The 26,710-nt window shown below is 35.9% G+C and overlaps 1 protein-coding gene across 1 annotated transcript; it reads right to left on the minus strand.

Moving 5' to 3' along the window:
- Positions 1-914: 914 nt before the first annotated feature.
- On the minus strand, positions 915-26,360 carry LOC149845368 (AP-2 complex subunit mu-like). The gene is made up of 13 exons (XM_089997592.1): positions 26,035-26,360; positions 16,039-16,216; positions 14,368-14,458; positions 7,278-7,372; positions 7,104-7,193; positions 6,966-7,014; positions 6,755-6,893; positions 4,819-4,935; positions 3,488-3,578; positions 3,271-3,413; positions 2,211-2,325; positions 1,466-1,510; positions 915-1,386 (listed from the first exon to the last, which is right to left on the minus strand). The coding sequence occupies exons 1-13, from the start codon at positions 26,115-26,117 to the stop codon at positions 1,306-1,308; spliced, it is 1,317 nt and encodes a 438-aa protein (XP_089853718.1). The 5' UTR covers positions 26,118-26,360; the 3' UTR covers positions 915-1,305.
- Between the last annotated feature and the right edge of the window lie 350 nt (positions 26,361-26,710).

Raw genomic sequence — 26,710 nt, forward strand, 5'->3', positions numbered from 1 at the left:
CTTGATAATAATACCTTCATCCGACCCAAATCGGCCTATTTATATCCAAGCTCCTTAATTTGACAAGGAAATATCCAAGATGGTTTACCAAGAACTTTCAAGATTACCTTTAAAAAACAATGATAAATCCTGTACTTTCACAACGATTTACTCCCAACATTTACCACCCAATAGAGTTAATATTCGCTACCCTCAATTGTACCATGCTCTAGCAAAACTACTTTTCAATATTTTCTTGGTTTTTCGTGGATCAAAACTCGTTACTACGATATAAGATTTATTTAATCAAAAACATGTTTCAAATCATGTAATTGTGACATGAAAAAAGGATTTGTAAGAGCTTCAAAAAACAATCACATGCAATGCACCAAATTTCTAGTATTAAAAAATCATACTTTACAACCCAAAAAATTTTTGATCTGATGGGCGTTCTGTAAAAAACGACCTATGCTTCTCATCGAAAAATAAACGAACTATGCTGGACGAGTTTATGAGGTTAAGTTGATCAGATAAAGCTTGCAAACATGACTTTGAACCAAAAAGTTGGGTAAAATCAACATTTACACCAAATACAATCTCCACTATCGAGTTCTTGAATTTAGAAAAAGGCCACGAGCAGCGTAGGGAAGGAAAAACCTCGCTGGCAGTAGAGGTGGAATCATTATTCTTTACAATTAGGGAACTTTGAAGAAAATTTGTCAGGCTAGAGAGCTCGAGCAGAAGACAAATCCTAGCTTTATCATGTACTAAATGCCAAATTTGGACACAATTTCTTTTTGAACAAATGCAGCTCAAAAGTCGCCTTGTCAAGCTCCATTAGTTATTATGTTTGCAGTAATTCAGGTGATGGTACACTCAAAGATGCAAGAAGAAAATTGTCTCTGGAAGAAACGTAGATCAGTGGCATTGTTCTGAATAGTAAATATGCTCATATGTTTAATGAATTAATCCATAGATCTAACAATAGAAATAAATCCCTTGTGCCTTTTGATAAAAAAAATCATAAAATTTAAAATCAGATGAGGGTTTTAAAAGAATACTTTTTACATACCCACGGGGCTCCGAAGAAAAACTTTACAACAGCGAGAGCAAACTGCAAAATTCCACCCCGAAAGAATAAAATGCGGAAATTTTTATGTTTAAAAGATGAAAATGGTGATGGTACAAGAACCGCAAACTCTTTACTGACTGCAGAAGGATACACCTCACTATGTCTGGATAATAGCAAATCCCCCTCCTCTGCTTTACTCGATCTCAGCATCTACTCATCAGATACCAACTACGACGATAAGCAATTAAGTGTAGCTAGCATCTGATTTCATAAGATCCAGCTTTAGTGATGTAACGAACCCATTCAACAGTGTTATATCCGCTCTTCTCCCACACCTACCAATAATGATTTGACATTAAGGCCTCATCACTTTCCAGAGAGAGAGAGAGAGAGAGAGAGAGAGAGAGAGTTCACCTTGAGAAACCGCACTCTTAAACCTGATGCTGTAAACATAGGGACCTGTTGAAAGAAAAAACTTGTAAAATCCAACATAATAACAGTGGCCATAGAACTACACATCAACAACATAAAACCTGGGAAAGAGTGGAAATTTTCCCAAGGTGAAGAAATAAAATTTCCCGAGGGGTTTCCTATGAGCCAGCAGACGCATTCTTCGTTGTCAAAAAAGAGGAATCTGTCCCACACTTGTTCGGATTTGTCATGGTGGGCGCCATTATTGGAAATGGTTCCTGCACCCGAAGTGGAATTCCTTGGTTTTTATAAATTGCCAAAGGTCAGAAGAAATTCAGCATACGCACGCTCCTCAAACGAATAACCATCTCAAGTCAGCACAGGCACCAGAAGCAAGAAGATGTATGTGAAAAACAAATTCCACATTGTGACTTCCAAAATCCAGCGGGATCATCTTTGCACAGAAGATGATGAACTTCTAAATAAGCACGTTCTAATGTTCAATGTTCACTATTTGCGATAGAATGGTGACATTGCCACAGACATTAACAAATTATCTTCTTTTTTTCAGACAAAATATCATTTACTAGAGAACTCCTTTTGACAGTAAGAAATTTGATAAACACAGGATCTGTAAGCATGACATCAATGAGTATATCAGGTGTTTGATTGCATGACCCTAGAGACTACATGCTCTTGAACTTATGATAAAATTTTCAAATTTCCATTCACATAAATATTTAGGTACCTGAAATTCCATTTGAATTGGTGGCCTTGTCCAAGATTTCTTCTCTCCCATTGTAGAGATCAGTTCAACTTCTGCACTCATGGTTGCCTCTGTTTGTCCAGGAAATTTTCTTATCCTGAAAAAGTTCATATGCTTAAGGCATAAATATGGGCTTCACAGCATTGGTGAATCTGACTTACTGGACTCAAGTTGATCTCATGGTCAAATATGAACAATTATGAACAAAAAACTTCAGAAAGTTGTCAAAGTCGAATTTTTTCAAATGGAACCAAATATCAAACCAATGCATCTTTCAGTTAAAACAAGATATATCCCTTACTGCTCTTAGAGAAGTGCTATTTTGAATTTCGGGGGACAAAAAGAGGTACTCAAATATATTGAAGAGGAAATTCCGTAAGATGGCATGCATAGAATGGACACATGCAAAACACCATCAAACATTTATGTATTTTGTGTTAAATTAGAGATCTGTTACCAACTTTTCATAGATAAAAATGAATTTTTTGTTCCAACAGACAGGTCCAATTGATAAAATTTAAGTGGGGATAAGATTGGCTACACTAGTGGGTTCCGACCCCCCTAGCTGAAACTCATAGGCACAGGTCATGTTGACCAAATCTGACCCCATGGATGTGTTCAGCATGGTCAAATTAGTAGGAATCAACTCTTGTATTGTATTCTTTACACATTAAAGTACAATTTTTTGAGGGTTGAAAATGACACACATTGTAGGTAGTTAATTTCTGAACACCCCAAAAAATCCGATTTACACCTTGGAAAAACATGATCCAAGGGCCTGTTTCTACTAAGCCAACCATGTATATCATATATGGAGGGTCAGATGTGTGAAAAAATAAAAAATAGAAAATAAATAGAGCTTTTCATTCATGATTCAGAACCCACGAGTGTAGCCAATATTATCCCATTTGTGTATGTATACAAGAAAGATGATGATGACAGTGATTTGACCTTAATAATTTTGTTTCTATTTTTTTAGTGCCTCATTACAAATTCTATATCTTATCAACTAAACTAACACAAATAAGAAATGGGTACTTACTTCCAAACTAAGCAGCCAATGGAAGCATTATACTTGGCCCGGCCTGAAGTTACTTGGAAACTTGTCTTCGCTGTCTGCTTTGGCACAGGTACCTTCACCACAACTCCAAGGGCAAACATTTTTGCACCAAACACGCTCTTCACCTATAGATAGAACCTTTTATGTACTGAGCATCCATAATCAGATCAAAGTGCTGCAATCACAAAAATTTACTAACCTTCACATTCACTTCCATACGTGTCCTTCCTAGTTCCTTGATTGTTGGCAACACCCGGAATGGAAGATTGATGCCTTCAGTAATGCGATACCTATGAAAAATGGACTTGTTAACAGAGTTCACCAACAAAACCATATTTTTGATACTCAATCAAATGGTAGAATCACTGCAACAAAAGGAATACAATAACAGCAACCAAATACAGTAAGATAAGAGTCAAGATTTCAAAGTTCATTAAAAGGGTTTATCTACATCAGTACCTTTTCACCAAGATCTCTATTCTGGCAATATGATATTCAGAGTCAGCAACTCAACTTTGCAACAACAAGACTTGGTCAAATGCTGAAAGCCTGACACAGACTAGGGAGGAATAACCAATACTTCAAAGCTGAAACTTGACCCAGACATGAAACGGTCCCTCAAATCTAGAGCTATAGATTTGGTGAATGGTTTTCTCTGGCATGCCTATGGAGGTTGCGGCCTTTGCTGGATGGTGACCTGCCAGATTTGCTGGCCAAACCATCCCAGAATATCAAGGGTTAACAGTACGTCATTTAGAACCTAATACTCTAGACAAAGGGATGACACACATACATACACAGAGATACACACAAGCACACACGTCAACAAGAGAGGAGTGAAAAAACTGATTGAACAACCAAATACGATCCAGAACTGCAAACTGATACCCATTTCTAAATGAAGACAAGCATGCCCAAGTGCAAGCTCATGCAATAGTACACTTTCTCCACTGCACCATACACCACAACATTCAAAGTTGTAATGTATGCTGCCCCTCACACTCGATGTCATTAGGGTTCACAGCTAATCTCTCCAAACTTTTTGTCTCTTATTCATGGCTTCTTAATCAACCCTATAACATAAATGCCTGCCTGCAAGCTGCACAATAAGCTTAACAAACAAGGCAAGACGCCCACTTCAAGGTCCTCATATAGCTCACTCGCACATGAACTTAAAATGATGGTAAACTTGGACACAAAGAAAAGGGCACCGTGTAGCAAGATATTCAAAGATAATTGACACAGTTTTTAGCATCATTGCTCCCCATCTTTTGTCTTTTTCCTTTTCTATTTTCTTCCAGAAGCAGAGTATAGAGAAATTTGTTCTGAAGCCTTGGTGAAATCAATGTTTATTAATCTCCAAGCAGATAACAGCTTTAGCTGTTGAGCATGAATTACAGTTCAGGAAAATAACAATAAGTTCCACAAATCATGATTTAGGTCAATATTCAGCCAATAAATAAGTTTCCAAACTTATCAAAACTGAAAGTAGAACAACCGAAAAAGTAACTTGAAGACATGTAAGCTTACTTCATCAATTCAAACTCCCCATCAGGCGGAACAAAACTGACTGTCTTTTCAGAATTGAACCTCGTCAAGTTCACACACTGGTGGAAAGTGACATCATCAAGCTCAATTGTCTTTCCACTGAAAAAGGAAGAGAATTTGGGTTACAAGTAGAAACATTTACATATAGCGTCCAAGTTCACTACATAAAATCAAACAGCTGCCATAGATAAAAAGCGGATACCATTGGCTCAATATGATAGGGAAAGAAAGAAATAAGTTCATGCAAGTATTGTGCAACATGTACCAAATGACAGCACTTACAAAAGAACAACCCAATAAGGGGGTTAAAAAAGAAAAATAAAGATTTGTAACCATCACTGTCAAAAAAAAAATAAAGAAAAAGAAAAAAAGGATCAATCTTCATGCAACCTGAAAATAGTGTTAGTTGTTTTTATAGTATGAAACCAAATTAATGTAGCCCACAGTTGGAGCAAAATAAAGATTTGTAACCATCACTGTAAAAAAAAATAAAGAAAAAGAAAAAAAGGATCAATCTTCATGCAACCTGAAAATAGTGATAGTTGTTTTTATAGTATGAAACCAAATTAATGTAGCCCACAGTTGGATGACACCCAAAACTTGGTTAAAAACCAGGTTTTGGGCATAAACCTGTTTTCAGCAACAAACCAGGTTACCTAGTGTTTGTGTAACATTTTCAAAACCAGGTTTTGGAGCTAACGCACTTCAAAACCTGGGTGGGGGCGTTTTTTTCACCCCCAAACCAGGTTTATCGGGCCCCTCATTCCTGCACATCATGCCACCCACCACCCTCCCTCTTTTTTTCTCTGCCTCATTTCTCAAAGAAACAAACTAACCACTGTCCGGCCAGCATATGGCTGGACGGTGGTCGGAAGTGGGTCAGATGGTGCCCTCCTTACCGGGCGGCACCATCCTGACCGCTTTCCGGTGACCCATCGCCAGAAAACGGTAAGGCATTTTACCCTTTTTTTCTTAATTTTAGAGATTCTCCAATCATTTTCCAGGGAAGGTGTTGTCATCCACGGATGGCCCCTTTCATAACTATTTTGGCTGTTAGATGGCTGGAAAATGGCCATTTTCCTTTTCTTTACGTGTTTTTCTATTTCATTTTCCGGCCATTTTTGAGCGGCCAACAGCTAGTAAATGCTGGAAGGTGCCATGCAAGAGGGATGACACCATTCTCAGAAATTTTCAAGCCACTGGTTAGTCGGAAATGGCAGTTCTCTTTTTCTTTTTATCAATTTTTTTTCTTTTGAATTTGGTCGTTTTCCAGCCACCCACTGGCCAGACAATTGGTCAAGTTGGTACGGTCTAGCATGGGTGGTATCAGCCCGGCCATTCTCTGGCTGGTAGATGGCTGGAAAATAGCCAAACATATATATATATATATATATATATATATATATATAAAATTTTTTTTAATGTTAAAAAACCTAGCTTGTTATGTTTTTGGTCATCCAAACAAAATATAAATCAGGTTTTCGGCAAACTAAGTTTGCTGAAACCTAGTTTTAAAGCAAAACCTGGGTTTTTAAAACCCAAGTTTTGCCCCTCGTTATCCAAACGATGCCGTAGCTTTTTTCAACCTACTCTTTGCTGCTGTTCTCCTACCTCATATGTGTGTTTGTGCATCTATTCCTTGTTCAAGGACTTTATTATGTGAATATTTCTTTTTTTCCTTCATGAGTTTAGGTCTGTTCTTATTACAAATTTCTTTCCCCTTTTTTTGCACTTTTTAATTGAATCAACAAGAAAGATTTTACTGTCAAATGAAACAGTGCTTCTTTATCAAATAGATGGGCCAAGTTTGCTAAAGATAAACTGCACATTTACTCACAATAGCACAGGTTGCACACATATGATAAATTATCTGGCTTTCAACTTTTGGAATAATGTAATGCTTCCCTTTCTTCATTACCTCTTCGCAGGCCGTGATTTGAGCTGGGATTCCTTTTCAAGACCAATTTTGTCATTCAATCCCAACTTCAAGTCAGGCATACCAGAGAGAAAACACTTCATGAGAATCTTCCCAGTCACATCGCAATGCAAAACACTACCTGCATTTAAGACAGTGTAAACAGAAAGCTGCAAAAGGAAAGATTAGCACTTTGCAACAAACCAACATGTACCTTTTGAAGACATCAACAGATTCACACTTTCCACAATATCAAGGAAAACCTGTCATATATAGAGCTTGAGAATTATGTGTTGCAAGCATATGGTTACCATGCCACAGATTCCTCGCAAACAAAAGAAAATAAAGATACCTCATTCTTCTTGTAAACAAGACCTTCTCGTCTCCAGCCAACAGCACCTGTAACTTGCAGAGTTGCATTTGGTACTGGCTTATCTGCTGGCTATTGCAGAACGAAGAGAAAAAAAAAAGTCAACTTAATGCTAGAAACTTAGTGGTGTTAAACATACACAGGTTGAGGCCTAACCTTGGATGAAAATGGAGATCGAATTCCTTCTTGTGTGATGTACAACTTCAAAATTTCAGGAGAGAGATTTTGAGGGTAACCAAAATCCATGATTTCTATATAAAAGTCAACAGCAGCAGTAAGTTGGTGATAAACACAAACAACAAGAATGACAATAATAACAGCCATCAACATCATCAGCATCAACATAGTAATAGTAATTACAATAATTTGATGAAATGAGAACTTCATCAAGCACAGACAAATAAAGAAACAAATAGTAGTAGGTAGACTGGTAGAGAGCAGAAAATGCAATTCATCCAACACTAACAGCCCTTTTATTCCCCTAACTGAATGGCAATGATGATCAAATAATGCCATTCACTGTGAATAATATAGAAACAAATCAAAATGCCTATGAAGCAATCATTCAAGTCATGCTCCACAGTTTTATACCCCCTACAAGCACATGATGTTAGACAACCACCATCACCAACAATAAGATAAAAATGTTGAGCAGCAGACATTCCCCATGCTGCGGTTCCCTACAGTCCATTCCTAGGTTGGGTTAGGGGAACATCCAGGAACTTACCCTCAAAATGGGATGGATTGGCAACAACGCATATCTCCATCTCTGTAACATGGACTTTTCTAACAGGTCAACGCACCCGCACCGATGCGGGTGCGATATTTGGACACAGCTTCCTCTGTGTCAGGTGAAATCAACTGCACTAAGGTCCATTTCTGTCTAAAAGTGGATTCGATTAACCCTAACCAAGTTCAGTTATCTATATATATATATATATACCTGCACCCATGTTTTTTGAAATTGATGTGCCATAACCTCCGCACCCGCACCTAATGTGACATAGATCTCCATCCATCGGCTCACCAATTTGTTTCCCTTTGGAATAGAACTAGCAGACAAGGTTGTTCTCACTTGTCAACTCTCAAAATATCTCGGGCCTTCTGTGGTGTACTGGTCATTGTTGGACTTTATGAGAAAAGAAAGAGGGAAAGAAGTTAGGGTTTACAAAGGGTTCAAAAGTAGAGAAGAAAACTAAGTTTCATTCAATACGCAATGTCATGTGAAGGGGGGGGGGGGGGGGGGGGGGGGAGGGGGCTCACTAACATAAAAAGGGTTGACCCCTTTAGTGTACAACAAAAAGAAAGAGCAAAAAGTCTAATATACCCCTTTTAGTAGCGTATGTACGATAAGACCTAAGTAGTGACATTACACATAACTGTAATACATTATATTACATAGACTTTCAATACCCCCCTTAAACTTGAAAGGATGTAAAGGAATCATTCCAAGTTTGGAAAGAAAAGAAAAGAACTGAAATGCAAAGGAGAAAGACTTTTTGTAAACACATCTAAAATTTGATTCTTTGAACAAGCATGCTCCAAAGCTATAATCCCATCTTAACAAGCCCTTCTTGTATAATGGCAGTCTATTTCAATGTCCTTTGTGCGCTCATGAAACTTTGGATTCTTAGCCATATGAATAGAACTTATATTGCCACACAATATAACTGAGTTTTCTTTTCACATGAAATTTCTAATTCATTTAGTAAACATTGTATCCAAATAATCTCAGCCACAATGTGAGCCATAGCTCTGTATTATGCTTTTGCAGTAGACAAAGCAACTCTTTGCTGCTTCTTGCTCTTCCACGAAATCAAGGAGATTCTAAAAAAACAACCCTGTGATGGAAAGTCTATCTCTAGTGGAACCTTCAAAATCAGCATTACAAAAATCTCTCAACTCTGTCTAATGAAGATGAGAAAAAATATCATAGTGCATAGAATCTCTGACATACCTGATGATTCTGAGTACAATTGTCAAGTGAACTGATATGAGATCACTCATAAATTCACTGACTACATGAACTGCATGAGTTATATATGCTCAAAATATAGTTAAATATATAAGGCTCTCAACTAATTGCCTGTATACTACAAGATCCTTTAGCTCAACACTATCAACAGCCCTCATCTTCAAATTTGACTCCATGGGAGAATTTAATACTTTTGAGTCATAAGCTAATCTTGCTTTCACAACTAGATATATAGCAAACTTATGTTGAGACAAGTACAATCCCCTTGGAGAGTAAGCTATCTCAAGCCCGAGAAAATATTTTAACCGCCCCAAATCTTTCATCTCGAACATGTTGGACAATTTCTTTTTGGTCTCTTCAATCTTATTTATGTCATCTCCAGTGACATTCATATCATTTATATAAATAAGCAATATACATTTACCAAGTGCAGAGGAAGACACAAACAAAGCAAGATCATGCTAACTCTGCACAAAACCAAGTAATCTCACAGCTGAACTGAACTTCTCAAACCAAGCTTGAGGTGCTTGTTTGAGTCCATATAGAGCTCTGCGAAGTCTGCAAACTCTACCTTTTAGATCTGAATATCCTTGTGGTAGTTCCATATACACTTCCTCTTGCAAATCCCCATTCAAGAATGCATTTTTGACATCTAACTGTCAGAGATCCCACTACTGTATGGCAGCTACTTCTAGTAGTATACGAATTATGGTCATATGAGCCACAAGAGTAAAAGTTTCAGCAAAATCAATTCCAAAACGTTGACTGTATTCCTTAGCTACCAACCTGGCTTTATATCTCTTCACCGACTCATATGCCTTTGTCTTTACCTTGTACACCCATTTGCTACCAATAATATTTTTCTTTGGAGGAGGTTTTACTAGTGCTCATATTTGCATTCCAAGTGCACTCATTTCATCAACCATAACTCTTTGTCACTCCTGCTACCTCTGCATAGGACTCAAGCTCAACATATGAATGGATTGAGTCTAAGAATACACGATGATGGGGAGCAAAAGACTAATAGGATACAAAACGAGAGGTCTAGAACTTTTACGTACCTAAGAAGACGCGAAAGAAGAAGATGACAACTCTAAGTTTTGTTGTTATCCTATATCAGTTGTTGCAAGAATAGAATCAAGATTGGCCTCTTCACTTATCTGCTCTTCCATTTGATCTGAAAATGGAATTTCAGTCACATCTTTATGTCGCCTTGAGTAGGTTTCACCAAACCTATTTTTTGTAGCCAAAACTTGTCTCCTTTCTCCCCTTGACTCTCCATCCTCTCTCTCTCCTTCCTTTTCTTCAAAGGGAATAAAAAAAGATAAGTCACATTTTTTGTCTTTTCTCCATGCAGACTAAAATATAACACTCATGAAAAAAACATGCTGAGATATTCACACTTTCCTTCCAACAAGATCATAGCACTTTTTTACCATCAAAGAAACCAAAAAAACAACACTTGGCAACCTTAGGAGATAGCTTATCTTTGTATCTGCCTGCTAGCAAGACAAAACATACACAACCAAACACCTTCAGCATATCATAATTTGGAGTTTTTTCGTACAATTTTTGAAAAGGGGATATACCTTTAAGTACTCCAGAAGGCATATGATTTACGTTATACTCCTTCAAACAGAAGAGCTCTTGTTGTCTCCAAGATATATCGGTTTTTCCTCTCAGCTACACTATTTTGCTCAGGAGTGTAGGGATAGGATCTTTGATGAACCACACATTTCTCTTGCAGGAACCTTTCAAACACAAAGCTAATATATTGACCACCAAAGTCAGTTCAGAGTGTTAATCTTAGTTGCAAATTGATTTTCAACTATAACACAAAAGCGCTTAAAGATTTAAAAAAGGTCACTTATATTTTTCATAAAAAATATCGATGTAAATTTTCTATGAAAGTCACAAAATAGGATGATCCTTCCTTTGACACAACAGGAGAAAGACTCCATACATCTTAATGTACCAAATCAAAAGGACTATCCGATTCCCTATCACTAGACTTAAATGGCAGGGCATGACACTTGACCAATCTACAACTCACACGGTCTTTGACATGATTTGACACAACCAACTTGGATTTTCCAAAACTTCCCAAGAACACTAAACTTTGCAACCTAGAGCAGGAAATATGCCCCGGTCTCTGGTGCCACAAAATAGACTTATTTAAAACTGAAGCTCTATATCTAGTTCCAACGTCATTATCAGTTTATTTATAAGATCCCATTAGGAGTTATTGAATGATTAGATGAGAAAAAAATTATAAATTCATAGTTGCAGTACTTATATCTTCCTTCTTCATAGACAAAGCTGATTCAGAATTGTCTTTTATCCCAAGGCATAGCTTGTATCCATGCGCTTTATATTAGCACGGAGTTTGCCCCCAGCAATATAGTCATCCCTACCCTTTCACGTCAATGCCACAAGCCTATTCCACAAATAACTCTAACTTCCAAAGGGCCACAAGAAAAAACATGATCATACTTGATTTTATAATTGCCCAATATGGGTCATGCTTGACACAAAACTAGAAAACACGCAAACATGGTTGCACCAAAAAAGTGCCAGAAACCCTACCAGCAATTAACATAAACTCAAACCATACACACAAGTTCTATTGTGAAGAATATCGTCACACTTTAAGAATTGTTATACAAATCCATCTCTAATCATACTAAAGAACAAAAGGCACCATGCAGAAAATATAATAATTCACACATGATTACATATTAAAATCAGTCAGAAGGGTCATCCATTTTATTCTTTTTTTCCTTGTTTGTAACTATAATACATCATGCTACAAACGAGAAAGTCTCCACCTAAACAACTACCTTAGGATCTGCTGTTCTGATGCTTCAAAACAATAATAACCGTGGCCACAAATCCCCGCCCCTTCTATGCAGAGGGATGTAAGAAGATTGTAGGTTTTGCATGATGGTCCACTTTTTCATATCACCTCTCACTTCCCTCCTGCAAAACCTTCCTAGTCTTCTTCCCTTTTCATTAGTTATTTGAACCTCTATCACATGAAACTTTCATACAGGTGATCTTCAATTTTTTGCAGTAGATTCCCACATCACCTGAAAGGATACTTCTTAACTATGTCACATGGACTCTTCATATAACCTAATGCACACTGTGGATGCAGGTGCGGGTAAGGCACCCGGTGCAGCAAGACACGGATCTCACCTCACCATGTGCGGTTAACACATCTTGGGTGTGGTCAACCCATACCTGAGACTATATGTGTCCAAAAATGGACTCGGTCAATGTTGACTGGGTTCATTTTTGTCCTTTTTCTAGTATTAAAAAAGTTAAAACGACAAGAAACACAGACACAAAAAAGAGGGTTAGGACACAACTCCCCCCTCCTCCTCCTTGATCCTCCTTCAATGCTATCTTCCTCAGCATGGGCTCTTTTGATGCTCCTCCTCCTCAGCACAAGCTCTCTCCGGCATGCAGTATCCTGCGAAGTCTCTCTCTCTCTCTCTCTCTCTCTCTCTCTCTCTCTCTCTCTGGGTTCCAGTGAACCCAAGCTCGCACAGTTCGGGTGATGATAATTGTTTATTTTATTAGTGTAAAATAATGTGTAAAATAAGACTATATATATATATATATACTCCCCGCACCCAAGTTTTCTGAAAGTGCTTCTTAACTTTCATTTTCATGGTGCTATCTTTTTCATTACCCCAAACATTCATCATAGCATAATATTAGTTATGTAACTGGTCAAGGATACCCAACCTGATCACGATAGATCCATGCATTCAAGTCGGTTCTAAAAAATTAGGCCCGTCTCAAAAAAAGGGTGGTCTTTGGGTAAGAAAAACATAGATCCAAACTTGTTTGTACCTGACCCATCTTATGACCGACTCAAATTGTTACGTGAAATATGTACCCGAGCTGATTTGAACCGAACCAAGTTTGTACTCAAGAACACATTTCTTACCTGACTTGAACCTGAACCATGTGGGACCAGACCCATCATCTAAACTCTACTTGTACCCAAAAACCATTTTAAAACCAAATAAATTCATGTTAAACTCTAAAGAGGTTATACCCAACCCAATTTTAATCAAATACACTAAGACCGGATTGCTTCAAATCCTTGTATATAAACATTTATTGATTCATTAGCATTAATCCAATCAGTTTTCTTTATGATATCCTAATGGGGAAAAGGATAGTGATTCTTATAAGCTTTTCAAATTACAAGTGTTTATAGTAGAGTTTATTAGAAAACAAGTGTTTATAGTAGAGTTTATTCATACATAATCCTGATCAATGATAATATCTGAGCCAATAAAAAAATGGTCTGTATAAAACCTGAAGCCATTATCCCATAAAAGTTTATAACTTTATAATGACAATCATACTACCCATACCTGAACCCAAATCAAATTGGCCCAGGCTTGAGACCAATTTTTAGACCCAATTAAGAAAGGGGTCTTGCTTAAAACCCAACCCATTTATATCTGACCCAATTTATGCCCAAACCAATTAAGCCATTTGAGTCGATAATTTCAGTCATATCCAGAACCCAAACCTGAATCAATTTGGATTGGTCTGATTTTAGACACGTTTCAAAAATGGGTCTAACAAAACCCAGTGGATCCAACTCAGTTAGGCACCCACATAACATCTCAGTCACATGCATCCTATCTTCTTGCAGCTTCTTCTGCGAATACTTGACATTATTACAACAAGGCTATAAGAGCCTTGATGTTGTCTTAAAATTTGTTTCTTCAATGTGAGAGGCACTGCAACCCACTAGTTAGCCTCCACAGTTCAGCAAGCCACTAATTTATCCTCACCAAAATACAAGCATGGAATAATGTAACCATGTCACACAGACACCCAATTTTGGCTCGCATATCATGTCCCCTTGTATACTATAATACTAGTCATATTGAAAACTTCATAAGAACAATTGTATCCCCGTATCCGCAGCCATATCCATGTGACAGAGAATGTAACAATACCCTTCCAGCAAACAGCTGACTAATAAAAACAGAGAAAACAAATAAAACCAGAATGAACATGAAAACAAAAATTAAACACAAGTCTGAATGATAATTAGACTTATAAAAGAGGCAACTTTATTAAGCTTGGATAATCACAACAATGAAGCAACACAATATGCAGCTGCAAAGAACACTGGAAATGAAGATCTGTATTATAACAAAAATTTGATAAAAGCACCAAATCCCTAATAGAACAAAAATATTCTTTACAAATTGAATATAAGATTAGAATGCATACCATCCAAAAGCTCATATATTAGAACAAAGTTATTCCTGATTGCATCCTCATCAAAGGCATCACCAAAATAAGATTTAAATAGAGCCACCGCCTGTTGCACAAGGATACTAGGTCAGATTATTATAGCCTGTCAACAAAACTGAGTCATGTATGAACAACATGAACAAGTAATATCATCCTCATGGTTATTAGGCAAATCTGAGCAGAAGTGCAAAAAACTGAGCGCAACTTCAACAAACAGCAACCAAAAGGATAAGCATACCAATAACAAAGAGTACTTAAGAACAACAAAGACAAAGTAACTATTTTAACAAACGATGAAAATCGGAACAATAGGAATGAAGTTCTGAGGTTAAAACCAAGAAGATGATTACTAGCCAGAGAATGGCTTCAATGTGAAGGCTGAAACATTCAACATGATGATGAATCATAGCCAAGTGATCTTCCCAACAGTGTTATCATTATTGTATCGTATCATACGATACAATACGCTATATTGTAGTATCGGTGAGGAAACCAATATGACATGAGGGGCATATCGTATTCGATACGATTATCGTACCGATACAATATGAGTTATATATATGATACATGGGTGTATCGTACGATACACCCCCATATTGTACGAGCCAACCCCTTTTTTAACTTTTTTGGCACCAAAAAAAGTGTCGTCTGACCACTTATGAGGGCCATTTTTTAGCCCTCAAGGGTCATTTTGAACCCTGTTTTTGCATGTTCTCCCTTCCCAAACCTCTTTTCTAAGCCCACCCACCTTATTTTGAGATCAAATTCACTGTAAAACTTGAGGCTTTTGCTAGATTCGACCTCTAAAAGTGTGATTTGCCTCAAATCTTACCATTTTTGTCCTACCCAACCTTTTTTCGGCTTTTAACCCTCAAAATCAAACCCTAAAGCCCCTATTATACCTTAAGCCCCCTTAATCCCATCATTCACACTCATTTTTTGGGTTCTGACCCTCAAAACTGAGTCGTAGTGGTGTGATTTACCCTAAATCCGCTCATTTACAACATACATAGACATTTGTTTGCCATCTAACCCTCAAATCCGAACCCTGGAGGGTTTTCATTATGATTGATATATTAGGGTGCTTCTTCTTTCGTTTTGTTATGTAATATATAACTTTGATATCATCATGCTTGTGAGTTGTGACTTTTGTTAAATGTTTATTAGTAGTGTTATGATTGTTATCAGTTTCGTTTTGAATGTTTTACTAGTGCATATTTATGTTTAATTATTCATAATGCATATATTCATGTTCTTTTTTTCTATTACATTCTATGATTTTCTTTTTGAATTTTTTGATTTTTTGGAGATTTTTCTCTGTTTTTTGTAATCTTACAGATTTTTTGTGATTTTTAATTCAAGTTTTTCCATATCTTAAGATATGGTATGATACACACGTATCTCAGGCTCATGCGATAGGGGTTCCAATACGATAATTACAACATTGTTTCCCACATAAGACATTCACCAATAGGAAAACAAGAGATGAAAGGATAACTAAATCCATAATGTGAAGTACACTATATGTTACCGTGGCATAACAGAGAAGCATTTCTAACATGATACTGGCTTGAGATATCGAACATTACTACTATTAAAAGCTTTAGCTTATAACTATCACCACTCCACCAAAGTTATAATGTGTACCTCAACAACAAACTTGAATGCACAAGCAACATTGGCATTGCTGCTGACAACAATCACAATGTACACATTGCTAATTCTCATGTATAAGAAAGAGCAACCACCAATCTGCCGAACAGGACAGGTACCAAGTTCCTTTGTTTGCATTATATGCATTCTGAATGCATCCACCATATTTCCACTGAAGAAGGTGTCCATAGTTAACCAGTTGTGGCAGGTATGAACAGAAAAAATAAAAATAAAGCACTAGATATTAAAATTTTAGTCACCAATGAGGCAGAAAGTAGCAAAAGATGCAAAATAAAATAAATAAAAGAGAAAAAAAAGGTTTATGATGAACATATACCATCAAAGGAAGGCAACACAGCACAGTTTTTTTATAATAAACTAAAGTGTGCTCTACATAAAGCAATCTGTGTATCATAATGGGCATTCATATGCATTGGCCACTTAATTTGGTCCCAGCAATATAGTAGTGTTTTATTTTCTGAGAAAAAAGAATATTGCAGCGCTAAAATTATAATATTACCCATGCGTGATTTTCCTTCGAAAGCAAATTTGTCAAAGACATGTCAAACCCCTCTAAATGGACCTTTCATAATGCAAATCACTGTTGATGATTGTTACCACTGACTGAACCTCTCTAGAGTGCATCTCGATCTTGCAAGTTCGACAAATTATGAGATTGATTAACTTATTCATTTTTTGTTGCATTAACAAGGACCATTTCTTGCATCTCAGTATAAACTCCAGGCTTGCCACTGTGTCAACCCTAATTCTGTCATCAGCAAGCACTCTATGATGTCAATTAATACCAACAACAGCAATCAACAGATGGACAGGGCCATAGCTATCTGAAAATTAAAATCATTGTGTTATCCTCTAGTTATCAGAAACTTTGCTAAGCTTGTTTGTGCATCAAGGTCTTTCAGACATGACACCCTTCTTACTACTACAGGCACTAAACAACTTATCCCTTATAAGGGCGCCCTCTCTCATTCACTAGAGCCACCGAAACTACACAAAGATTAATCACCAACTCTTGATGCAGGATAAGAAATTTTCATTTACCAAAGGAAAAGGATTGCCTCTATTGCAGTTTCAATTTTATCATTTGCTATGGTCAAGAAATTCACATCTATCAATAGCTTAATCTACTAAGATTCTAATTGCATTTCCATTGATTATTGTGGTTATATAGTTTTTAGATGGTTGATTAAAAGTGATTTCTGTTAAGGAATGTAGTATGCATCTTACCAATGTGTATATGTTACCCACTTTAAGCTGTATATATGTTCATTGTTTAGGGGTATTTCTGTAACATAGTCATAGGCATTATAGTCAAATACTTTTGTCTTCTTGTGGAACACTAAAGAGAACGTTCCTTTTATATCGTAGCCTATCATTCTTTTGAAGCTAATGAAAGTTCATTTGTTTTCTCCCTCTCTTCCTCTCTTCTTGGTATGCATATATGCTTGTATACCCTAATTTTGTAAATGGTATCAGAGCCATTATAAAATCTGGGGGAAGCCATTAGTGAGTGAAGGAAGGTCTGGAGCTTTCATTCTGGTGGTCTACTGCATCCTGCCTTAGGGTACGTGCCTCACTGTTGACGTGAGCATCGTGGAAGTTGCTGGTGGGGACTGTGTTGATCGAACATATTTCTAGTATTTTTTGGTGGTTCTTGTGCAGCAACTATCTTGTAGTTAGGGGTAGAAGTAAGAATGAAGGGAGATCCTATACAGTTAACTCCAGTAAAACTCGATGGGACCAACTATGGAATTTGGTCGGATTTCATGGTAGCGGTGATTGAAGGAAAAGGATTGGGAGGCTATTTGGATGGGATTAGTGTGAAGCCTAATGCCAGTGATCCAAATCAAGAGGCTTTGTTGAAAGAATGGAAGATGAATAATGCCAAAGTAAAGTCATGGATTCCTGGTTCGGTAGAACCAAGGATAGCAATGAATATCTCTAAATTTCAGGAAGTCAATGATGCATGGGGCTATCTGAATCAAGTATACATGCAGGAAAACTAGGCTCGGTTGTATCAGTTAATGCACAATTTGAGGTCACTGAGGCAAGGAAGCAAGTTTGTCCAGGATTTCGACTCTGAGATGCAGTTATTGTGGGATTCACTAGCCTTAATTGAAAAGTGCAAGAAGTGATAAATGTAAGGATTGTAAAGCCTGCATGGATGCTGAAACCCAAGCTATGGAGACTGTGAGGGTGATAGAGTTTCTTATAGGACTATGTCCTGAATTCATCAACGTGAGAAGAGCCATAATTCACAGGACATTCCTCTCTCCTTGTACTCAAGCTCCTTCTGAGCTCATTATGGAAGGGACTAAGATGAAGTCTATTTAGTCATATCCTGCTGGTGACTCAGTTATGGTTGCATCTATGCAGTCAAGTAGTTATGATGGGCCCAAGATTGGAACACCCAAGTATGACATGAGCAGCGTGCGATGTCACTACTGCAAGGAGATGGGGCACATGAAGAAGTTGTGTCCAACATTAAAGAGAAAGAATGTGAAGATGGGTGGAAGTGATGTTATGTCCAATACATCTTGTGGGGAGAAGAGTGTAAGAAAAGATGATGAGAACATATATGTGATGGTCTTCACCTCCTCCATGGATGTGCAGGCCTCTGTGTCTTCTAGGCTCAATCAGTTGACACAGCAAGTCCAACATCTCCTTTCACAATCAGCGTCATATAGCTCAGCTACTCCTTCTGGTACCTCTGGTTGTGCTTATACAAGTATCCCTAGGATTGGTTCTGGTTGGTTGATAGATTTAGGAGCGTCATGTCATATGACCTCTAATAAGTCTATACTAACCAATTGTAGGCCATGTAGTGGTGCCTTTTGCATTGTAGATGGCTCTCTCATGGATATCTCTAAGTTGACTCCAGTTTTGTGAAAAGTGTTGAGGCGTAGCGAGGCGCTCCACCAAAAACCGAGGCGAGGCGTAAAGCGTAAGCCTCAAAAAATTTTTTTGAAAACTTTTAAAAAATTATAAAAAAATATCTAAAAATACAAATAAATAAAGAAATGCTTTATTTGTGAAATAACAACCAATAAGAAATAGAAAATCTCAAATAAGTACTAAAAAATATGAGATTAACATATAAAAGTAACTAAAAACTGATTATATAATTGAAAAATATATGAGATTAACCAAAAAAAGTTAAAATATACTAAGAAACTTATTACATAACTGAAATAACTGGAAAATATATGAGATTAACCTACAAAAGTTAAAATATATGAGATTATTCTAAAAAATATGAGATTAACATATAAAAGTAACTAAAAAAATGATTACATAACTGGAAAATATATGAGATTAACCAATAAAAGAAAAAATATACTAAGAAACCGTTTACATAACTGGAAAATATATGAGATTAACCAACAAAAGTTAAAATATACTCAGCAAGGTTTCCAAAAATCACTTATTTTACAAGTATAGCTCAGCAATTCTGTAAATATTCCCAAATAAAAAGGGCGTCTAGGAGGTACTTTTAAATATGGAAACTCTGTTACATTCCGTCAACACTATCCTATCCTTACTCCAATCTCAATAGAATCGATGTTGATATTGTTATCAACCTATTCTATTCACTGGCAAGTTAAGGAAACATTTGTTAAAATGTAACTTTTCATATATATATATATATATATATATATATATATATATATATATATATATAGAGAGAGAGAGAGAGAGAGAGAGAGAGAGATATGCACATATATACTATGTATATATGTACATATATATCTCTATACATATATGAATATACAAATATATATATTGACATATCATTGTAAAACCCGATAAGGGTATTTTTGTCTTTTTTCCTTTTACACATATTTCAATTGAAATATGGTTGTATTTTTTATATTTTATTTTTCTTCTTTTTATTTCTTTCTTTTTTTCTCTTTTTATTACAAAATAGAAGGACCATTGGGGGCCCCACCCTTCTAGTCGTTGGGGCTCCCAACGACTAGAAGAGAGCCCCAATGGCCCCTCTCTCTCATTTGTTCTCCCTCTATATATTTGAGGGCTCTCCCTCTTATAGGAGAAGGGTTTTTACCCCCTTTCACATAATGAAGATGTATATTTTGTAGCTTTGTGGCTTTGCTCCTTTGTGGGTTTATGTGTTGGCACATTACGTGCTTTTGTTTACCCAGTAGTGGGTGTGTGGATTCACACTTCATGTTCACATTTATTGATTCATTATTGAACCTAATGTATTCAAAGTCGTTTCCTTACATGGTATCAGAGCACGGTTGGGATCGAGTTGTTCTTTGTTGCATCGGGAAACATGCTATTTAAGAAATTTTAAAGAAAAATGGTGAAGTTTTCATTTCTCTCACTCTTTTCTTTCTTAAAGTTATTCGGTATGCATTCCATTCCTTTAAGTGTCGTGCATTATGAAGAATTAGATATGTTTTGCATATGTGTTCTCTTTGTCATTATGAGTTTGGATTATTAACATTCCATTGAACTCTTTTCGTATATTATACCTTTTCGTATGTCTTTCTTTGAAATTTTTTAAAACAGGTGAACTTATTTTTTTCAAAAAATTAAATATATGATTGCTCAAAACATGCTTTAATGGGTCGGTAAAAATTTATGACTATTGGAGTTTTGAACTTATATTTTATACCTAATTTTGTTTATAAGAATACATTTTATATGAAAGGTAAGTCTTTAAGAAAGTTATGTTAAAATGTTTATGAGATATGTAGTGTAAAACTATTGATCACATACTCTTCTAGACTCTCATCATAGTTGATTGGTTCGTATTGAATGTATGTGTTTATCCACTAAAAAGTCCTATATGAGGCTTCTCGTAATATCATGTGTCTCTTTGAAAAATAATTGACATATATTATCTATGAAAAATTCCTAATTAAGTTTTGATTCCCCTACCTAATGTGTCATTTTCATATGAGCAATATTTGACTAAGAAGGCATCTTATAATACCGGTTGAATTAAGTTTTTAAAATGATCTTATAAAATATGGTTATTCTCTTTGCATCTTTTTACTCTTAAAAGATTCCTCAAATTAATTTCAAGAGTGTGTTTCATTATAAAATTTATGGTCTTCATTAATGTTTGGTGCATACTTATTGCATTAGGAGTTGGTTATAACCTATTAAGTAATATGTTTTTTATAAAATTATGAATTTCTCCTCATCAATAAATGTTTGATTTATGCCATAGTGCAATCTTATTATTCTTCTTTGTTGGGATTTTCTCCCACTTTAATGAAGTTTTTCTTTTTTTCGTGTGTACCCTCCTTTGGGGATTATGTGTTTGAACTCTCTTTGAGAGGCCTTTCGGTCCTTGTAATCTTTTTATGAGTATATACTCTTTGTGAAGATTTCATGGTTGTTGTGAGAAGATTGGTTATGAATATCATTTTTAAAGTTACAATAGTGGTTTTCATGAGATTTTCAAACTTCATAATCTTACCATCTTTATGAATGCTTATGTTGTCCTAAATTTGTTATTTGCTTATATTAAGATTATTGTCATTCGACATCTTGTATTGCGTAAAAATGCATCTATTATCATTTGATGTGCATATAATTGCACTTTATATCTATCATAGTTAAAGGCTTGATTTGATTCTTGGATTATTCCAAATCGGTTCTTGCACATGACGTTGCTTAATATTTTATGTTGTATTTGTGGCATAAATAAGTCTTTTGATATAAATGACTTCGTTTTGAAGATTTGATCATGATTAAGCATAATTCATGTTTATGCAAAATTATTGTTATAAGACATTGTTGTGATTGATTATGTTGGATCTTTATTTGAAAAATGTTTCCTTAAAGTGTTTTTTGCCTTTTTATGACATTTATATTTATTCATCACAGGTTGTTTGATGCATCATTTGTTTGGCCTTATTATTTTTTTTTTAGAGATGTTTGTTGAGGTGAGTTATGGGCACCTCATGTTACGTCATTTTAGGTTGTCAACTTGTAGTTTGACCCTAAAATGACTTGTTATGTGATCTCTAATTATGAGTGTATCACTCATTTATTTTTTTGCCATTGTTTTTATGGATGCTCTTAATTATGTGAACCTGTGATGGATATATGATGGTTAGAACCTTAAATGTTTTAAGGTATATTAAAATCAATGATTTATTTGTTATATGTTTGTCATTACAAGTCTAATTGCCTCAAAAGTCTTCGCCTTTTATAACTCTTATCTAAGTGTTATCATATGTAGACAAGATTTTTATTACACCTTTGTGTGTTGGTAGCCCTTTGTTGGCTTTGTTCTCTTAGTCTAATAGCTGAACACACTTGTCTTGAGTGTTATTATATGTAGACAAGGCACGTTGATTCACACAATGGTGTGTGATTTTAGTCCATGTTGGCATTTGTGTCTTTGTTCTAGTCGCTGAGATGTATGCCCATGGCTGACTTCTTTCACTCATTTCAAGTGTCATTTTATGTAGACAAAAGATGTATTGTGTTTTAGCCCATGGTTGGTTTGATACTCTTATTCTAGTAGCTTAACATACTTGATTTTGAGTATCTTTTTACGAAGACAAGAGATGCTTTTGGTCCATATTGGCGTGTATTCTCTTGTTCTTGTCGTTGATACACTCATTTCAAGTACTATTACATTAAGACAAGAGGTGTTTATACACACCTTTGTGTGTGTCTTTTGGCCTTTAATGGCATTATGATTATGTTCTTGTTCTAGTAGCTTATACACTTGATTTGTGAGTTTTTTAAGACTAATGAGGTAGTTGCTTGTAGTGGATGAACTATTATTGAAATTTGTGAAATTTCATTCATATTTTGTCTTCTAATGATACAAGTGAATCATATCATTAATATGCATATTTTAAAATCAAATTGATTTTTTGACATTTAATCTATATATTAAGTGCTTATGGTTTTGGCCACCTTTGTATTTGATATGCAAAATGAGTTTTTGTAATTGCAATCATTTGAATGAGATGTTCCTAAATGTGTAAGGTTCTCTACTCAAATAACACTCATTATTTTGCCTCTTAAGTGAACTTAAAACCTTTTGAACTCTTGTGTTTTATACACTCCTTTTATGCTCTTGAGCATTTTCTTCTTGAAATCGCTTTCAAAAGAATTGCTAAAATCAATAACACTTGTCTTTCTATCTTGTAAGCTCAAGTAATATTACTTGACTAAAGTATGATTGGAGCATGTTCATTAATGACTCTTTTAAGTGTTGATTCATTTCATGATATTATATGCATATGCTCATTATGGCCTTTAGGCCCTCATTCAATAAATTATGTGCAACTTATGCCTCTTCGTAGGCTTCTTGTGGTGTCCCTTAGTGGACCATTGTGTTATTCCTCGTTATGAGGTTATGTTTGTCCAATGTTGGACCTTATGAATGCATTATGCATTCTTGTAATTCGTTTCCGCTCACTCTTTAACATGGTATATGATTATGAAAATTGGTTTTCTAAAATCATTTTGCATACATAAGTAATTATCTTGTTCTGTCAAATCCTGTGCTTCAAATAAAATAATTGTGTTTTTACTATGCATAGAATATTTTTTTGCACCATTACTTTTGGATGAATCATATGATATGGTTTTTGGTTAATTCATCTTATTTGGAATATTTCACTTGATTAAAGTGCAAATATATCTTTTACTTGGATTTTTTTATTTTTTATTTTTGTTTGTTCCACAGGATCTTGAAGATAAGATGAAAAGAAGTACCTTGGATAAATCATAGAAGATGCTCTCCATTAAAGTCAATTAGAGGAAGATATTTGCAAATCTCCATGGCATCCTTACTGAAGATTCTTGAAGCCTTGAAGATTTTTCCTCGTGTATTCTTCAATCTTTTCGTTTCCCCACGCAAAGATTGAGGGGGGGTGTTAAAATGTAACATTTCATATATATATATATATATATATATATATATATATATATATATATATATATATATATTCATATATTCATATATATAGAGAGAGATATGTACATATATACTATGTATATATGTACATATATATCTCTATACATATACAAATATATATTGACATATCATTGTAAAACCCGATAAGGGTATTTTTGTCTTTTTTCCTTTTACACATATTTCAATTGAAATATGGTTGTATTTTTTACATTTTATTTTTCTTCTTTTTATTTCTTTCTTTTTTTCTCTTTTTATTACAAAATAGAAAGACCATTGGGGGCCCACCCTTCTAGTCATTGGGGCCCCAACGGTCATTAATATGAACGTTGGGGCTCCCAACGACTAGAAGGGAGCTCCAATGGCCCCTCTCTCTCATTTGTTCTCCCTCTATATATTTGAGGGCTCTCCCTCTTGTAGGAGAAGGGTTTTTACCCCCCTCCACATAATGAAGATGTAGATTTTGTAGCCTTTGTGGCTTTGCCCCTTCGTGGGTTTATGTGTTGGCACATTACGTGCTTTTGTTTGCTTTTGTTTACCCAGTAGTGGGTGTGTGTATTCGCACTTCATGTGCACGTTTATTGGTTCATTATTGAACCTAATGTATTCAAAGACGTTTCCTTACAACATTTTACCCTTTCCTCTGGCTTTAGAAGCTTATCTTAAGTTGCACTTGCATGTACATCTGCCTATCTCTCACATAAGGGAGACTTCTACAGATATTTTCAACAAGATGCCTAAGTTTTCTCCTTTAAAAAAAACATGCCCAAGTACTAGGAATCATCAAGAAAATGCCTAAGTTATATTTGGTTAATGAAAAGACATGCTCAGCTGTTATCAAGTCTCCATCTGTTGCTTTTAAGAACCAACTTTGTTACGAGTGTGAGAAGGTGTGTTCACAACTAACAAGACTTTGGATTACAGCAACACAAAGTAAAACAAAGAATTTTATTTTTTTACTCAACAAGGAACAAGTTAAACACACCCTCAAATGTATAAACATTCTATAACATGGAACCCTCTCATCTGACTTGAAAACTGTGAAAGTCCTTTTGCTTGGTACAAGCTGTTTAAAAGGCAACAATTTCCGAGTGGTAAAGGAGACATTATAATTTTATAGTATAACTGTGAAAGTCCTTTTGCTTGGTACAAGCTGTTTAAAAGGCAACAATTTCCGAGTGGTAAAGGAGACAACTGATCAAGTGTAACAAAACATAGCCAAACCCAGTCTGAAAGATGATAGTAGGAGTAAGGTCCATAATAAGAATCTGCAGCAGCAACGGGCAAGAGCGTCCTAACTTTATGTATCCAAATAAGAACATATATATTCTTTTTTTTTCTGAAACGCAAGCTGGAGCATAATCCCCGTGAGATTATAACCCAAGACCCCATGGTTATGATAGTACGACCTAACCACCAGCTATCTCATCCGATCCCCGTTAATTCAATAGTTGTTTTCAAAGCATAAAGAGACTGCAGTATATTGAAACATAATGTATACAATGCTTGATCTGGCATCAGAAATCATACACATTCAACTCGTAAAACAACTATGCAAACAGGCAACAATCAAAATAAAATTGCAAGAAATCCAGAAAACTTGGTCGATGTGGAATAATAAACCTTGATCCGTTTTTCTGGAAAAATCTCAAGTTAAACAACATACAAAATTATTTTTGCCTCCATAAACAAGGGATCCACTTGCGCTCGTCGATAAAGAATAAAATTGACAGAAATTATGTACTAATCACTACGAAACCTTAGCTTCACAACGCGTCCAATCGGTAAATTAAGCAAACACCAAATCCACACTAACAAACGAGCACATCTACGTTATATCGCTTCTAGTCAGAAGCGAGTATTCCACAACAGTCTCAAAGAGAAGACAATCAGAGATCAACAAACCATGCAGAAGACCTCAAAATCTAAATCTCATCCCAAATCTATGCGTCCATCAAGAAAGAAAACAAAAAACGAAAAGAACACAAATAGAGAGAAAGACAACTCAGGACAAAGGAATTAAAAGTGCAGGAATAAACGGAATTCCTTACCCGACGTCATCGCGATAGAGGCGATTGATGAGGACATCGCCGCGAAGGTTTAAGAAGTAGATCGCGGAGGCAGCGACCGGCATCTGGATCCAGAACGGTTACCGATCTTTGCTTCGTCTGATAATGGCGGGAACCACTCAATTACCGCCTTCCGATCGTATATGTTCCGGCGAACTGCGAAAACCGATCAGAATCTGCGGTCGGACATCAAATCCATCGGGAAGAAGAAGAGGAGGGATTCTCAGATCTAGGGTTTCCGACTCCGAAATCTGGGCCGGAATCGGATTTTCCCGGGAAAGAGAAGCAAGAAAAACGTAAAAATACGTAAAAAAGGAAAGGAAGAAAGAGAAGAAAAGGGAGGGAGAGGAAGCGTGTCTGCTACGATTTTTTGTTCTTTTTTTCCCTTTTTCTTTTCTTTTTCTTTTTCTCTACCTGCTTTGTTAAAGATCAGGATTGCACATATATTTGTGCATTAAACATCTGAGGGCGATCAGGTGCATAATGCACAAACTTTGTGCCATGTGATTGCACCCGATCCGGATTCTCCCCCTATTTTGAATTCAGCGGCGACGTTTTGGAAATTCAGTCATTTGTGCTCCAGTTTACTTAAATACGAAAATGCCTTTAGTGTTAGAATGTTTTACGGAAATGCCATTCGTTCAGTCCATTAAGACCT

This window comes from Nuphar pumila, chromosome 2 (genome assembly GCF_984573655.1).
Source record: "Nuphar pumila chromosome 2, dmNupPumi1.hap1.1, whole genome shotgun sequence".
In the NCBI taxonomy this organism is placed as follows: Eukaryota; Viridiplantae; Streptophyta; class Magnoliopsida; order Nymphaeales; family Nymphaeaceae; genus Nuphar; species Nuphar pumila.

Bases quoted from the DNA above. Each gene is read 5' to 3' on its own strand.
- LOC149845368 (XM_089997592.1), bottom strand. From the start codon at position 26,117: ATGCCGGTCGCTGCCTCCGCGATCTACTTCTTAAACCTTCGCGGCGAT. The intron at 7,015-7,103 runs GTATCTTTATTT...TATATATGACAG, and splicing joins TTGTTTACAAGAAGAATGAG to GTTTTCCTTGATATTGTGGA. The intron at 6,894-6,965 runs GTACATGTTGGT...TCTTAAATGCAG, and splicing joins TCTGTTGATGTCTTCAAAAG to GTAGTGTTTTGCATTGCGAT.